General features: G+C 40.1%; 1 protein-coding gene across 4 annotated transcripts in view; it reads right to left on the bottom strand.

Moving 5' to 3' along the window:
- The window catches only part of DCLK1 (doublecortin like kinase 1), a 372,695-nt gene that overhangs the window by 59,221 nt on the left and 296,308 nt on the right, over positions 1-17,166 (bottom strand). For 2 of the 4 annotated variants that reach the window (XM_004604525.2, XM_055131485.1), the window contains exons 7-10: positions 14,166-14,250; positions 10,750-10,858; positions 2,172-2,229; positions 1,430-1,549 (exon numbers count right to left, since the gene is read on the bottom strand). In XM_004604525.2, the coding sequence (XP_004604582.1) occupies positions 1,430-1,549; positions 2,172-2,229; positions 10,750-10,858; positions 14,166-14,250 (372 nt within the window). Of the gene's footprint in view, positions 1-1,429; positions 1,550-2,171; positions 2,230-10,749; positions 10,859-14,162; positions 14,251-17,166 lie in introns of all 4 variants that reach the window. The other 2 variants (XM_055131489.1, XM_055131479.1) reach the window with 1 other exon arrangement.

Genomic DNA, 17,166 nt, shown 5'->3' with positions numbered 1-17,166 from the left:
GTCATTTGAAAGTAGAATGTTTTAATACAGTAGTATGGTATGATTTGGTAGGTTATTATTCAGATCTGGGAATGCTAAAAATGTTTCCATACAAATTAATAATATCCCAGACCTTAAAAACTAATCTACCACGTGAGAAAAAATACAACTCCTTCTGTTTCAAAAAGAATATTAAAAAATATTCAACTGTAACCACTGAACATTTTTATCTCCCTCAGTCTCAAAAAGTGACAATCATCTGGTGTTAGTACATACGTCTTCACCTTTCTGGAAGCAGTAAATACTAATTTAGAGAAAAAAGACTGAACGTGTAAAAGTATAAATAACTTAATTTTTAAAAAGTGCCCATACATCCTCAAGCAACTCTGAACAATGAAAACTTGAAAGGTCCAGAATGAACATTTTCTATAGATTGATATATTTGTCTTATTTATTTAATAAGTAAAGCCCATGTTCCATAGTCACTAGCTCCAATTCCAAATATGATTCCTTAAGTCCTTGGCTTTCATTCATAGTATACAGTTAATGCAGAAGGTGGCATAGCTCATTTATAGCACATTATCACTAAGATAGAAGTCACCATGGTTTAGAAAAGTATAATTCTATGAACACTAAATATCCCGTTAAAAAATCTAACTTCTTAAAATTTCAAGCATGAAAATTTATATTTTCCCCTTTTAACCTAGATTCAATCATTATCAACCCTTACCTATCCCTATATTCTATAATTGAATGTGACTAAACACAATTTCACATGACAAAATGAGAAAGAAATATACATTAAGAGATGGTAAATTATTCACATTATTATTGTTTGTTTTGGGGCCAACAGTGATACTCAGGGATTACTCCTGTCTCTGCTCATGGATCACTCCTGGTGGGAGCTGAGGAGGACCATATGGAGTGCCAGGGATTGAACCCAAGTTGGCTACATGCAAAACTAATGCCCTGCCTACTGTACTGTTGCTTTAGGCCCTCACATTATTATTTGGAACAATTTTTTTGCTAGTATGTTGGTAAATAAAACTTCATAACCTGTTTTTGTAAGCAAAAACAATACCCTTAGATGAAGTTCACAGAAAAAACAATTTCTACTATAGACATAATAATGATTGCATTGAAATCTAATACGTCCTGTGTCCCAAAAACTGGTGGAAGCCACCTCTGTGTCCACACAATAACACGCCTAGGTAAGTACTATTATTATTCACCTTTCATGGGTGAGGAAACTGAGGCAAGGGAGGTCAGGCTATTCAAGTCAAGGTTGGGATATGAACACTAGCCATAGAACTGTAGTGTTAATTCTATTATATTATTCCAATTCATAGTAAAGAGAGTTGGAATAAATGGGAAGAAATAAAGATGGAGCACTATTATAAAGAAGAGTGTAGTTGCTTGAAAAGAGTTTGTCTTTCCCCAGCATACATACCTTTACTAATTCCATGACAAGATACAGCTCAGTGGGCACATCCATCTCTTCAATCAGAAGAACAATATTAGGATGTTTCACTCTTCTTAAGATAGATACCTCATTCTGGATCATGTGCTCCTGTTCAAGAGAAATGTTATATTATTTAATATAGGTTTCAAATCTAAGGAGCAGTTAAGACAAAAATGACTATAAAAGTCGTTGATTATAAATGTAAAATACAGCACAGCGGGTAGGGCTTTTGCCTTGCATGTGGCTGACCCGGGTTCGATTCCTCCGTCCCACTCTTGATATGCCCAAAACAGTAACAACAAGTCTCACAATGAAGACATTACTGATGCCCACTTGAGCAAATCGATGAACAACGGGATGACAGTGCTACAGTGCTACAGAATTGTCAAAATATGCTTACGGCCCTTAGAAAATACTTGTAAATTCAGAATCAATGGTGAGAACTACAATTTCATATAGAAGGATGGAATGAAACTTTAGATCACAAAAAGGGAGAAAGTTGGGGTGGAGGAGATGTAGTAAAGAATTAAGAGAGATAAAAACCAGAACTAGCACCTACTCATTCCAACCTATTTCTATTCCAGCAATAATTGTAAATATGTCAATAGAATATAATATTCTATTTCACCGAAATTTAACAATTCAGGTGAACTTAGGTTTATTTGCGGATTGATCTTTATGCTTTTCTCCCCCTCCCCCACATTCTCATAAGAATAAATCTTATACATACTTTGCCTCGACATTTGCTTTTCTTGATAATTTTCAGAGCATATTCTCTAGCTGTTGACCTATAAAGAGAAAGTTTTTCTTTTAATAAATTTATTCCTCCATACCTCTCGGAGAACCTGGCAAGTTACCAAGAGTATCCTATGGGCACGGCAGAGCCTGGCAAGCTATCTGTGGCGTATTCGATATGCCAAAAACAGTAATAACAAGTCTCACAATGGAGATGTTACTGGTGCCTGCTTGAGCAAATCGATGAACAATGGGACAACAGTGCTACAGTGCAGTGCTAAACTTATTTTCATATTTATTAAATAATTTTGTCAGGTTTCTTATGCCACTGATCTTGTATTAGAGAGAATATTCTCTGTCATTTTTATTAAAGAAAATATGTAAACTTTTAGCAGTTGACCAATTTTAAGACAACAAATATACTAGCATAGAAATATCTGAGCTATTACTGTTGCCATAATTGTTGCAAAACATTACTGATATCACTATGCACAATCCTCCTGCTAGACTGCCTGTGTTTGCTTCTCTCTGAGGTGGTTGGACAGGACACAGAGGAGACTGGAGTTTCTCTCTCTTCTTTCCTGTCCAGAGTTTCTCTGTCTACCAAGTGTGTTTGTGACTCTTTACTGAATGGTTTTCGCAGTCAAACTGAAAACTGCCAAGAAGCAGTTTCCAACTTTTAAACTGCTATTTGGTGCTTTGGTGCATAAGGTGATGTGTTGTGCTGGATAACACACAGGTCGTATGCGTAGGAAGTGTAGAAAGGGATAAAATCAATCTTCCTGTGACCTCCTGGGCCTTTTATGTCTGTGTCTTAAAATTAAAAATGGAAGCGATGATTAAGATGGGCTTACTTTTCCAAAGCCACATGGCAGAGCTAAAAAATCAGACCCAGTTCTTTGGGCCTCTGTTTCATATTTAGCTCAACCAATACTGCCCCTGCTCTAGGATGGCTGTGGGAGGGAGGCTGACTCATAGAACCACCTTTAAATAACTCCATAAATTGTGTTAACAGTTCTAAGATACCTAGTGCCAAATATAACACGTCTATTGTTGAAGAACATAATGTATCCTTACAAACCATAATAAACCACTACTGTACAAGCATTATAATTTCTAGTGGGAAACCAAGAGAGCTTTTTACTTGTAGATTTAAGCTGATTTTATAATTCTGAATGAATACAATGGAAATGTGGGGGATTAAGAAAGAGATATTAAAATAGTGTTTTAAAATCCTCAGCTTGGAGAATCAAAGGGATTTTTCCAAGTTAGAGCAGAGAATTGGCCTATAAACAAATTAAGAGATGAAATATTCACAATATGTTTCAAGAGAATTTCAGAAACATTCATGTCACTAGTTTCTAAAATTTCTTCTCCAATCACACTTCCGGACCCCTGTGTTGTGCTAGTTTGCAGAAAACACTCAGAATACCAACTTGTTATAATTATATACGGTGCATAAAACCAGGATAAGTGATACTTTTGGAGTTTTTTGGGGGAGCTGGATCTCTCAGGCGGCCTGGGGGGTCTCTTTTGGGGATTCTCAGCTAACAGAAATGACAGCTCAATGCAAGGCCTGAAGATGCAGTCAGGCAATTATCTGGGACCCTGCAGTGATGCTCAGGGTCTCAGGGTCTCCAGGGCTACCCCTGGTGATGCTCAGGAGACCATGTGGACTGGAGTTTACTGCAGGTAGGGTGAGCATCCAAGCCCCTGCCATCTCAGCCCTCCCTCCACCCATTTTGAAATTCTACTTTTCCCATTAGGGTTTTGAGATTCCTTTGCTTAGGGGGGCTTTCCTGAGAGATGGGGGGATCCAGGAGAACACAATTTTTTTCAAGTTTGCTGGGGAAAAAAGCAAAAAAAAAACACTAAGAGGCTCAAGGATGACCTTCTTATTGGCTTTTGTTGCTTCTGGAGACCCACGGCGGAACAAACAGTGACAGAGAAGGGAGTGTGCAGGTCTTGGTAAAAAGTTTAGGGTGTTGAGGTTAGCAAGGTTGGAGGGTTGGGGTGAAGAAAAGCACGTCAGTCAGAGAGAAAACAAAACATTTCACTTAGGAACCTCCAAAGGACAGGCCAGCAGTGAAATGATAAAGTGAAATGACTCACACTCAAAGGGAGCCCTTATAGCACAGAAGAATCATGGGCCCTTTAAGTGGTCTCCACTGAAGAAGCTTGTGAAGAGTCGGTATGCAAATTTGAAAGCACTTGATCAAGAGGAAAAGTTAAAACTAAAGTATTTCCAGACACTGCTGTTCATGAATCACGAAAAATTTGGATAAAGCAGCCATGAGAACAGAATGCAAGAGCAATTTTCTCTCTGATTTGAAGGGTTTCCTTTGATGGCAGCAGAGTCTAGAGCTGTGGTTTTCAACCACCGGTCCCTAGGCTGGCCCATGGATTTAAAAAGGTTGAAAGTGACTCTCCTGTCGGAATGGCTGCTGTGCTGGGCTCTAGCATCTGTGCTGAGCTGAGCGAAGATGAGCTGATGCTTTATTCCTCACCTGCACACAAGGAAGCAGCGTGATCAGGACTGAGATGGTGAGGAGAGCAAGGCTTGTTAGATTTGTAATAGCTTCTACTTCCCCGGGATGAATACCACGAAGTCTCTCAACTAGGCTCGTGTGGGACTCAGGAAGGCCAAACCCTCCACCCCCAGATAAGGAGCAGAACCTCAGGAAGTGAGTTGGATTATTGCTCCAAGAATCCTGGGAAATCAGAGTCTGTCCGAAGCCTGGGATTGAAAGGCAAAGGCCACTGATTTGGGGCTGGGTATCCCCAGTGGCTCTCTAGAAAGAAACTTGCCCGGGAGGATTAAGCTCACAGGTTTTCCCACGTTTTAGGTCAGACTGTGAGCGGGGTGGAGGACCACCAAAGTTAGTGTCGCAAGTGTTACATCTTGGGTCCTTGAGGGGAAAACTATCATGTCATAATAAAATCCTTAATTACTGGAAGTGCTTAAAGAAAAGTAGCTAATTCTGGAAAATGAGGCTGAAAACAGGTGTTAGGACTAAATGCATACCATAAGTATAAAAACTTAACTGCTTCTTTAAGTAAGTTAATGAAAACACTTGGCAAGAAAAAACCATAAAGGATTTACTTTCCCACATACCCTAAAGTCTGTGCTAGTTCAACAAGCAGTTAAGCCCGGGGGTTCTTTGGAGTCTACAAAAGTCAGTGACCTACAAAGTGTCTATCTATAGTTTGGAATACTGAGAATACCAGATCCCTGGAGCACTGGTGAAAATACAGACTAATTACTCACTTGGAATTTTACTCTTAACCTTCAATGCCACTACAGAACTCTCCATGGCAAAGGTCCAGCAACTGTCTTCTGAACTGTCAGCGGGGCTCAGTCTCTAACATCATCTTTCTATCGAGTTCCTCCCAAAGTTAGCACTCCTAATACTGGAGTGAAGCTTCCAAGTACCACCAAGTTGAGCAAAATCTAAATTTTAATGTACTAAAAATAAGTGTTTCATGGGTGGGGTTGACAATGATAGTTTGAAATGATCACTCTGGATAAGAACTGCGTTCTGATAATAGGTAAAGGAGCAAACTCATAACTTCTCAGTACCTGTATTGCAAACAATAATGCCTAAGAGGAAAGAGAGAGAGAGAGAGAGAGAGAGAGAGAGAGAGAGAGAGAAAAGTGCTTATCATAGAGGCAGGCTGGTGGGTAGGGTGGGAGTGGGATTGGCAGGCGGAAAACCTGGGGACATTGGTGTTGGGAAATGTATGCTGGTAGAAGGATGGGTGCTGGAACATTGTATGACTGAAACATAACTGTGTTTGTGTAACTCACAGTGATTCAGTAAAATAAATAAATAAATAAATATTAGATAAAAAGGGAAAAGCATTTTGGAGAAGGCTATCTTATGGAAATTAGTGGTTCCCTAGACCAGGTTACCTCTTTTTTCCTCTTTAGGAGGTGGGATGACATAGATGGGGATGTTCAGAACTAATGCACTTGCTATTTCTGTCGTCTGAATTTTGAAGTTATCAAAAGTCGATGAGGGCAAGGGGTAAATCCAGTCCCAAGCCTTCCTCTATCACTGCGATGTTTGGGTGCTTGCTGAATATCACGGTGTTCCTCTGTTCAATGACCTGAACATATGGAGAGAGGCCACAGCTGGTCTTTCCCGAGAATCACAACAGCACAGGCCTGAACTTGTAGGGACTCTAGACAAGTGGATGGAGTTGGGGAAGCTCTGGAGGATGGTGGCAGTTAGATCAGGGGCTGACAGACTTGCTAATCATCAGAACCCTTTGCGTACTAAATGCACATCTAAGGCCCAGTAAGAGTCTTTTCTATGGGGTTGTCAGAGAAACCTCAGAGAACTCAGAGTATCTCGTCAAGAGACTTTCTATGAGATTCTGCCTGAGTTTGAATGTGGGCCCTCAAGCTATGTATGTGAAATGTTCTCAAGATGGATCATATAAAGAATACTCTCAGGGGAGACATCTGAGGCGCCTCACCAGGACGTCCACTCAGTCTCAAATAAGAAGGAAAAGCCTGCACCTTACAAGGACAAAGTTTCTGCCACACTTGAAGCATGAACCTCTTGACATGTTTGAAACTCTTCTAGAGGATGAATCCCTTTCAATAATAGGACTCAGATGGCTTGGGTGGGGCTAAGCCTGCTTCTGACACTCATTGCTAGAGTTGGCACGTCTGTTGTTGGCACGAGTCTTCAGGTTTATAAGTGGAGGTGGGAGAGAAGGACTTGGCAGCAGCGCAGATCTTCATATATGATGCCTGCATTGCTAAAATGCAAGTATCAATGCAAAAAAATGCAAGTAGTACAAGTAGTACAAGAGACATGTGGACACCACTACTGGTCACTACCAAGTCCCTCAGATCCTGGCATTCACAGTAACTATCACACAAGAGAGAGGAGAGGCAAGAAAAAGGACATCTTATGGCCAGCCCTTCATTATACCCTGATCTCTGATTAGTGCTTTTCAGATCTTTCAAGTTTTTTTTTGCAGAGGAAGAAGATAGGCTCAAAGTGACCACAAAATAGCTTCAAAACAGAGTGTGGCTCAGTCCACTTGCTTTAGCAGGTACTGGACTTCTGAAGAAATTGCTTGGGAAGAAATAGAATCCAATGTGCCTGGCAGTCACCACCAAAGGAAATACTGGCACAGGACCATGGAAAGAAGGTGAGCAAGGTAATGAGTGTATCCATTGTTGGAGGAACAGTTTCCTGTGACAGCATATTATTAACCGAGGTGGGACATATTTGCCCTTGCTATTCAACCTTGCAAATATGGCAGAATGTACCCGCCAGCAGTTTATGCCACTCACAACACTTTTAGCTCATTTTCATTTTCTTGAACCTCTGGAAAATATTAGAAGAATGTTTTGTGATGCCTCTGGGGAGAGAGGCCACATGACATATGCCCTCATTCAGTGGAATGGAATACTAATGCTTCTTGGAACAATCTAGTGTTTAGATTCTGAAGGTTCAGACACCAGGACCCAAGATGTGAACTCCTGCAAAATGAATATAATTCAAATTAAAAAGAAATTAATTCTGTAAGGAGAGATGAAGAATTTCTATTATGGGAAGACCAGCCATGTTAGAGTTGGAAGCCATTGTCATCCATATATGAGCTAGAAGAACAATAAATGGCCCCCAAACCAACGCAACAGATGATGAACAATGGCAAAAAATTCAGGTACTCCACTGAGAAAGGGCATGACAATCTGCTAAAAATGGGGATTTCTGCTACAATGAAAAGAGAGTAAAAGAACATGTTTATGGCTGACAAGGTGAGACCCCTGAAAGGTGACAACTTAGTACTATTAAGAGCAGGTGGACATGACAATGGCTTCATCAAACCCCTGATGTCAGCAGGGTACTACTGACTGTACCTTCTCCCTCACTAGCCCCTCTACTTTTCTCTGCTTTTGCCTACTTCTTCCATCAGTGCACACATCCAAGTCCCTGCCAGAAAATATGATAGTGCTGAGATAACAAGCCCACCATTTTCTCAGGTTGTCAGCACCCGAACAAATATGCTTTTCTTACATCAACTTTTGTCTCTGTAATACTGGACATTGAGTAGCAAGCAACTGAACCTCGGATTTGGTAACAAAATCAGTGGATCCTGGCCAAACATAGAGCCATCATAGTATGTGCTACCTTAAGGATGCTTCCAGCTCTAAAATGGCATGAATCTATGTTTAATTCAACCCCCCTGGGAGTGTTCTTATCAGCTCTGAGTCTTGCATGCTAACACCTACATTGTTCTCTGGTGCCCTCTCTGAGTGGTCATATTAGGGCTTTGTCACATTGCTCATATGCTGTGTGGAGGATGCAGCAGTGGCACAACCTTGCTGAGAAAGATAATGGTGGTGAGAAAGATAATGGTGGTGAGCATGCAGCACCAGGTCAGACTGCCAAAGACTGGGAGACATATTTCTCTAAGGGATGAGACAAGTTTACCCTAAAACTTGGCTCTCAAAACTCTGAGAAGTTTCTGCTTTGCCCAGTCTCCTTCATGCAAGCAACTACTCAATAAACAATTTCTAAAGCAATACCTTTGTCAAAAATTAGCCGAGCATTTATGTGAGGGTTTGACCTTGGATATTCTATTCTAGTCTGCTCTAACCTAATGTCAGAGCAGTGATCCTTATTCTAATACCATGCTGTTTTGATCACTAAGGCTTTATAGTACAGCTATGGCTTGGATCACCATTGACTCCAGAGTAGGAGAAAGAGTGAAGGGGAAGGGGAGAAGAGATAGATGAGAAGCAATGGGGACAAGTTCAGGAGGACTCAGCCACATCGGTTGTGCTAAGGAATGAGAGAGCTAAATATCCAAGCCACAGAATCAACAACACTGGAATCACGAGACTTAAGTTTAATAACCAAACTTAAAAGGTGCCAGTTAAGACGGCAGACTGGGACTGGAGCAAGGGGACAGGAGAGAGAACCTGAGAACAGTGGTGGGGGGGGGAAGTTGACATTGTTGACAGGATTGGTGATGGAATAATGCATCAAAAACTCAACTATGAATAACTCTGTAACTCATGGTGTTTTAGAATAAAAAAAATTTGGGGTAAAAACAAATCCTAAATTGAATGCTGGGCTCTAGGGCTTGAGGTGGTCTTGATCTGGGCTGTAGCTTTGCTTACAAAAGTCACTGGCCTCTTACTTCTAAAACCTTTGAATGTATTGAGTATTTTTGTTTGAATCAGTACACAGGCATTTTATTTAAATTTTTTTCCACATCTGGCAGGTTATGTGGCAACACTGTTAACCAAGATGCGAGGGAGAAACATGCCACATAGATGTACAAATATCCAGTCATCAGTTTCTGAACCACCAAAGGGTGCTAAATATGCATTTTTATTTTATTTTTTTTTTTTTTTTATTTTTTTTTATTAAATTTATTTATTTTTAATTAGAGAATCACCGTGAGGGTACAGTTACAGATTTATACACTTTTGTGCTTATACTTCCCTCATACAAAGTTTGGAACCCATCCCTTCACCAGTGCCCATTCTCCACCACCCGTAAACCCAGTGTCCCTCCCACCCTCCCCAATCCCATCTCCCCCCCACCCCACCCTGCCACTGTGGCAAGGCATTCCCTTCTGTTTTCTCTCTCTAATTAGCTGTTGTGGTTTGCAATAAAGGTGTTGAGTGGCCGCTGTGTTCAGTCTCTAGCCCTCATTCAGCCCGCAACTCCCTTCCCCCACATGGCCTTCGACTACAATGTAGTTGGTGATCGCTTCTCTGAGTTGACCTTTCCCCGGAACGTGAGGCCAGCCTCGAAGCCATGGAGTCAACCTCCTGGTACTTATTTCTACAGTTCTTGAGTGTTAGTCTCCCACTCTGTTATTCTATATACCATAGATGAGTGCAATCTTTCTATGTCTGTCTCTCTCTTTCTGACTCATTTCACTCAGCATGAAACTTTTCATGCCCATCCACTTGACTACAAAATTCTTGACCTCCTTTTTTCTAACAGCTGCATAGTATTCCATTGTATAGATGTACCAAAGTTTCCTCAACCAGTCATCCGTTCTGGGGCATTCGGGTTTTTTCCAGATTCTGGCTATTGTAAACAGTGCTGCGATGAACATACATGTGCAGATGTTGTTTCGATTGTACTTTTTTGCCTCTCTGGGATATAAATATGCATTTTTAAACTTCCTAAAGTCATTAATTCAATTTTGTAATAGTACATGTTAGAGATATTCACTCTATGCAGAACATTCTGATACCTCTACAAAATGTCCACATGTGTAGAAGAAACTATTAAATATCGTTTTTGAAAATAAAAGAAAAGGACTTACCTGAAAGAGCTGTCAAAATTTTTCTGAGTACATTAAAAAGAAAAATCAAAGTCCTTAATTTATAGATTGTCCCCGGAAATCTATATTTTCAAATCTATATATTCAACCGACTTTTCTCTCTTTGACATTTTTTAACAACCAGCATTGAAACATTAACCTATTCCATATGTACCAGAGACAGCAAAGAAAGATGCAATCTTGGAAAACATAATGCCAAAAGTTTCCTTTAAGTTTGATGCCAATGGTATCCTTCTCACCTTTCGACACATTCCTTGACAACAGCAAAATTTCCATCTCCTATTGTCCTTCCAACTTTATATCGTTCTGTTATTGTGGCTGGAATCTGGAAGCCTTCCTCCGACACTTCTGAAAGAATCATTAGTATGTTTTTATTGGTAGAAAAGGGAATACAGATGTATGTGGCACAAAGGAGACATTTAGAAGTATCATCCAATAAGTTGGAATGGACTCAGAGTCAATATGTCACTTTCTGGACAGTGAGGCCACACCCACACCTACTGCTGACATTGTATATTCAACAATTTGTAGATGACAAATTATAAACTTCAGGGAAATATTAATCCAACGTGTTCCATTCCCATGTATGGTGAGGGCAATCTATGGTTGGTGCTGCAGCGGGGACTCTTCGAAGGAAGCTTTGCCAATTTGATAAATGCCATTGACCCACTGTATACAGAGAAAGAACGTTCCTCTGACTGTTTTTTCTGGAGGGAAATGCAGTGGTAAGGGATTCAGGGTTGCCTGACATTGTAAAGCATTAAAAATGCCTGCTGTTTGCACATTTAGTTTTACTACATCCTGAAATGGAGATCTCCGTAAAATTCCTTATTCCTAAGTGCCTAATGATTGCCACACCTCCCTAGTATCATTGAGCAGATTTTAGACAAACATTCTCACCAGCAACCTGCATAGCAGATGTTGAGTTAAAATTGCAATATCTATTATATCTGTGAACAGAACTGTTTTGTAGTTTCAATTACGTTAGTGCCACTAACACAATGCATTACAACCACGGCCTCCTTAAAATGCATTATGAAATATTTTACAAATGCCTAATAATGCTTTAAATATCTAAGACAATAAAACTAAATAAGCCACCCTGAGGTCACACAAATGTACAGGATAACCTTTAACATTTTAGGGATGTAAAAAGCCTTTTACAGCTGTGCTCTAAAATTTACATGCTTTAAAGTTATAAATCCCAGCTCGCCCTCAGGCAACCTGAATGTAGAATGGGATGGGAGCCTAGCGTGCTCTCTGTTTGCACTCCTGTTTTGACCCGTAATTATAAACTGACACCAAACATTTCTTTTCAAAATCAAATTAAAGCCTCAGGTGGTCAATGAGTTTCTTAGTGACTTTTGAATTCTCATTTAGTCTTTATTGTGGGGAACGGACAAATGGAAACTCAGTCTTCGGACAACTACTTTAAGACTCTTATTCTAGTACTGGAATATAATTCATGTTCATTATTTAGAATTGGAGGTGGATGGAATTTCTGAAAAGCATACAGATGTAGGAAATGAGTTGTTATTGTTGTTGTTATTATTATAAAAATTATTTACCCTTGACAAATGAGTAGCCCCTTTACTTCTTTGGAACACTACTCATCCCTACAGAAGCAATCACAGTGCTTATGGAATGAAGTGAATGAGTAGAACTCTCCCACCACCTCATCCCCAAACAAGCCACAACCTTGCCACTAAAATGAGTCAACCTGAAGATTTTTATTTGGGGGCCACACCTGCTGGTGCTCAGGGCTTACTCCTTGCTCTGCACTCAGTGATCACTTCTAGTGGGACTTGGGGGAACTATATGGAATGCTGGGGATTGAACCCCGGCCAGCCACGTGCAAGGCAATTACCCTACTATTTCTCTAGCCCCAGCCGGCAGATTTTTATCTACACCATGGAAATCAGAGGAGATGGTTGGAGAAATTTCAAATCCACAGAAAACACTCAAATCTTCAAAATTACGCACAGATGATTTGTGGAGTATAGAATAACATCACATGAGACTGACACCCAAGGACAGTAGATACAAGGGCCAGGAGGATTGCCCCATAGCTGGAAGCCTGCCTTATGAGTGAAGGGGAAAAGGCATACGGAATAGAAAAGGGATCACTAAGAAAATGATCACTGGAGGAATCAGTCGGGATGGGAGATGTGTGTCGAAAGCAGATAATGGACCAAACATGTGACCTCTCAGTGCCTGTGTTGCAAGCCATAATGCCCAAAGGTAGAGAGAGAGTATGGGAAATATTGTGTGCCATGGAGGCAGGGAGAGGGTGGGAAAGGGCGGATAATACCGGGGATATTGGTGGTGGGGAATGTGCACTGGTGGAGGGATGGGGTTTGATCATCACAATGACTGTAACCAAAACATGAAAGCTTGTAACTATCTCACGGTGATTCAATAAAATTAAAAAAAAAAAAACTGTCCTTGACTGCTGGGGGCGAGACTGGCTTTATGGCTAAGAAGGCTTACCCAAAGGCTCAGTCAAGGATCTCTTCATTTTATTAGGTAAATAAAATATACCAGAACAAAAAAGACATCTGCGTGGCTGAATTTTATACTTCAGGGATTTTTTTAAGGCCTGTTATTTAATGGTAGTCAAGAGATACTTCTTGTATAAACCATATATCCCATCCAAGTGTAATACAAATCCTTCACCTCACATTTTAGAGGGAGTTAAATGATATTACTTGAAACAGGTAAGGGAAGATGATTCCTAAGTCTTATGCTTTTCTAAATATTTTCCCATAATTGATTTGAGCCTGAAATTTTTTTTTTGAAAAAAGACTAAAAATGGACATTTTAAAGAATCTTCATTTCTTTTTGGGAGGGGGGGTGGGGAATGGGGGTTCACACCCAGCAATGCTCAGGGGTTACTCCTTGCTCTGCGCTCAGGAATTACTCCTGTTGGTGCTTGGAGGACCATATGGGATGCCGGGAATTGAACCCAAGTTAGCCACATGCAAGGCAAATGCCCTACCCAATGTAATATCATTTTGGCTCCAACCAATAATATCCATTACATAGAAGATTAGATGTGATGTGAAAAGCTGAAGAGGTTTATGTAAAATAACCCAGTGAGTTAGTAAATAAGTCAATTTGAGAGAATAGGTAATTCAACCACATCACAGAGTTTTTGATTTTAAAGTGAATTAGCTTAAGGTACAAACAAAGGTTTTTCCAATTGCCATCGTTAATTCTGTGTGAAGCCATATTTTCACATCATGAGTTCACTCAGAGTACATCTGCAGGGCTATTAATAATCAATCGAGAGTTAATTATCCTGATATTCTAAAAGTGAAAAGAATTTGGGGAAACAATGACAACTATTATCCCTTTGTAGTTTCCAAAGTGGGTGATAACAAGCCATATGAGGACACTTATACCCTCAGAGAATGGGACTTTTTTTTCCAAATCAGGAGTTGGTCTATTCCTAGAGAGAAAATACCATCCCTGGGAGAAGCCAAGCTCCTTTCTCACTCCTTGCTACTAATTGACCCCTCTCAGCTCTCTCTAGAGCTTGTCCATTTCTTTCTGCTTGAGCCCTGGCAGGTTCCTGGAGTACATTTCGCCAACCTATCCTCTGCTCTCTGGACTGACTGAGCCTTCTCAGAACACCAAATCCTATGCTCACCACCTTCTCCAGGTCCATCATTCTCATCCATAGAGCTGCAGACTTTGGTGGATGCAAGGGAAGTCGAGGAGCCACCATGCTGAGAGCTCTGGAATGGAATAGAAACAGAGAATAAATATACTTGGTCAGAGTATCTCAGGTGCTACACCATGCCCAGAATCTCAGGAGTCAGCTGCACCCATTATTAGGAAGGATTTGAGGTTCTAAGGGCAGGAGACAGTTCAGGAGGAAAGTGGCTTGCCTTGTATGCTGGGGGCCCTGGCTGGAGTCCTGGCACTGCATATAGTCCCCTGAGGACCATTGAGTCTCTCCTGAGCACAGAGCTAGGAATAACCCCTGAGGTGGCCCAGTCTCCCCACCCCCATTCCAGCCCCAAATAAACAGAAAGGGAGGTTTGTGGGCAATTACTCAACTAGAACCATCTCTTCCTCCCACTTTATTAACCAGTAGATTAATCTTAGTGTGAAAAGGTAATCATTATAAAACTGCAAATTTCTGACCCCCAATTTTTCCCTCAAAATCTCTTCAGTTCAAAAAGGTTTGGCAGATTTTAGGCATCTCACCTCACACTTCTATTGTCTCTCTGTAAAAGGCTTCAACTATGGTACCATTCTGATTTTATCCAAAATAGTCTCTATTCTCTTACTAGAAAAAAAATTCCTCAAATATTCATTCTCCTTGGAGAACAGTTAAATAGTGAGTTTGTCAATGACACTTTGAAATAAAAATACAGTTACTCAGCAGATGATCAACCCATTAAATATTATATAGAACATCTGAGCAAAGATAGAAAAGCCTATGATTCCCTTGTATTTTTTTTGGTGTGGTCTGATTCAAGATTCATAAGAGTAAACAGAGTAACAATTAAATTTGAACACTTAGAGGATGGAACAATGCCAAACATTTAGTACTATGCTCAGTTCTGGGGCAGTACTTTAACAATGAACATCTCTATCTCTGTATCTAATCCCTGAGAAAACAATTTGCACATTTCAATGCTATTTCTAAATGGTGAACACAGTTTGTCCTAAAAGATCTTCCTTCTGTTTCCCTGGGTTTATCCACTTGATTGGCCTGATGGGAGCAGGAGGCGGTGAGGGGGTGGCCTTGGCTCATGGTGCCGGCTGTCTGTGGAGCATAGAGACGGGAAAGAGCATCTGTAGTTGAATTAATAATGAAGACATGGTGAGAAGCAAAGCTGACCTATTTTTCTTCTGCTTACCTGTTTCCTTTTAACCTCCTCCTCATTCCATCCAGACTTAACTGTGTACTAAGTAGGAGGGAGGAGAAGCTTTATATAATTTCATCACACTCAACAGAAACTTGCATAAGAAATTCAGATATGAATTTTTACCAAAAGGATAACTATAGTTGAAATATGCCCCTTACGCCTACTGCAGGGGTATTTGAGCCAACTACTGTAGACTTGGCGGATATGGTTAAAACGAACAGTTCCATTGGCTATGTTCATCAAAACTGATATTGAACAGTTGGGTTAATGTAAAGTTTACAGAAATGAGCCCTTTGCTTCCTTAGAGACCATTCTAGAAGTTTTGTGGTTACCCTCGCATAACCCTGAATGTCTTGTAGATTGTCTGGTGTGCCCCTTATTTTCCCATATCTCAATAATCCCCATCAATCAGTCTAGAGACTTGAGGTATTTTTATTCTCTCTTTCTCTTTGGGACTTGTGACCCACATTTAAATTATACCAGGTTAGATTACTAGATTGTGAATAGAACCAGAATATTTCTTGGTGTGTTACCATGTAGTTAGACCAACTCTACCAACCGTACAGTAACCGTATGAGTTTGTAAGCCATGCACTGTGGCGTTTTACAGATGTCTGTGAAAACCTGCTATTTATAAAACCAGAATATGAGGTTGGGATAAGACATATTTATGGTTTTTATGTCTGGAGAGAATAAACACTTGCATTACCACCTTTTCGAGGAAGATGTGTGCTTTCCAGAAGAGTAAGAACCGGTGTCACTGCCTTCACTAGAGACATAATGGTATTCCAGGTCAAAAAAGCAGTAGGCAGATGTCTCAAAAGGAACCCTTCTCTTCTGGGCATTCTGGATCCTTAAATTCCTTCCAGCTGTACCATAACTGGTGTTTAATAATGTAGACTCATTGTGGTTGGGGCTGGCAGGTGTTGTCTTGTCATATGGTGTGTTAAATTTTAGAATACAAAGACACATCAAACACCCGAATTAATAGACTCGTAGCATGTTTCCTAGCAAAGATGTTCACAATTTATATAGTCAATTCTAAAAGCTTGTTCTTTTAATAAGTACATGAGATACTCAATATAGGACTCTGACCAAAAGTATATGAAAACATCTTTTAATCTGTAATGTTCTATAAACTTGCTGGATAGTATTCTCTAAACTGCTTTATCAACTAATGAATTGCATTTTCAACAGTGCCACCAAATGTCTAATTCCCTGAAAGCTTGCCACCAGGCCAGCTGTGTTTTCTCTGCCTTATTAACAAAAGGCCCTCAAGGTTTTTAGGCTCTTGTCAAGAAATAAGAGTCAACACAATTTTGCTTATGTTTAAAATTGCCTATTTTCAGTTTTAGGTTTGTTGAAAATGGAACAAGTCACCCAAACTTCATGCTATCTGAGGTTACAATTTTAAGAGAAAAATATATTTAATCACATATATATGGCACTCCCACAATTGAAAAGTTCTCATTTTATGATGCTCAACTAGAGTATTTTTTAAAAAGTATTAACTTTCTAATCATGTCATCTCATCTTTTTGCCAGAGAAGTAAGGTAGTTAACATTTCTAAGCAATGACCACTCATCTAGTCAAACAATTTTAAGAACTAGAATAAGAACTTAAATATTACCAGTCCTACTCTACTTCTACCCAGAGACAAAAATTCCCAACTTGAACATTTTAGCTATCTGGTAAAAAGGTTCCTGTTGTACCTCCAGTATAGTGTGAACACCCTTTACCTTTTGCTGTGTCCTTAGCTGCTAACATAAGGCAA

Source organism: Sorex araneus, chromosome 1 (genome assembly GCF_027595985.1).
Source record: "Sorex araneus isolate mSorAra2 chromosome 1, mSorAra2.pri, whole genome shotgun sequence".
Lineage (NCBI taxonomy): Eukaryota > Metazoa > Chordata > Mammalia > Eulipotyphla > Soricidae > Sorex > Sorex araneus.
This window is presented reverse-complemented; position numbering and strand designations above follow the sequence as displayed.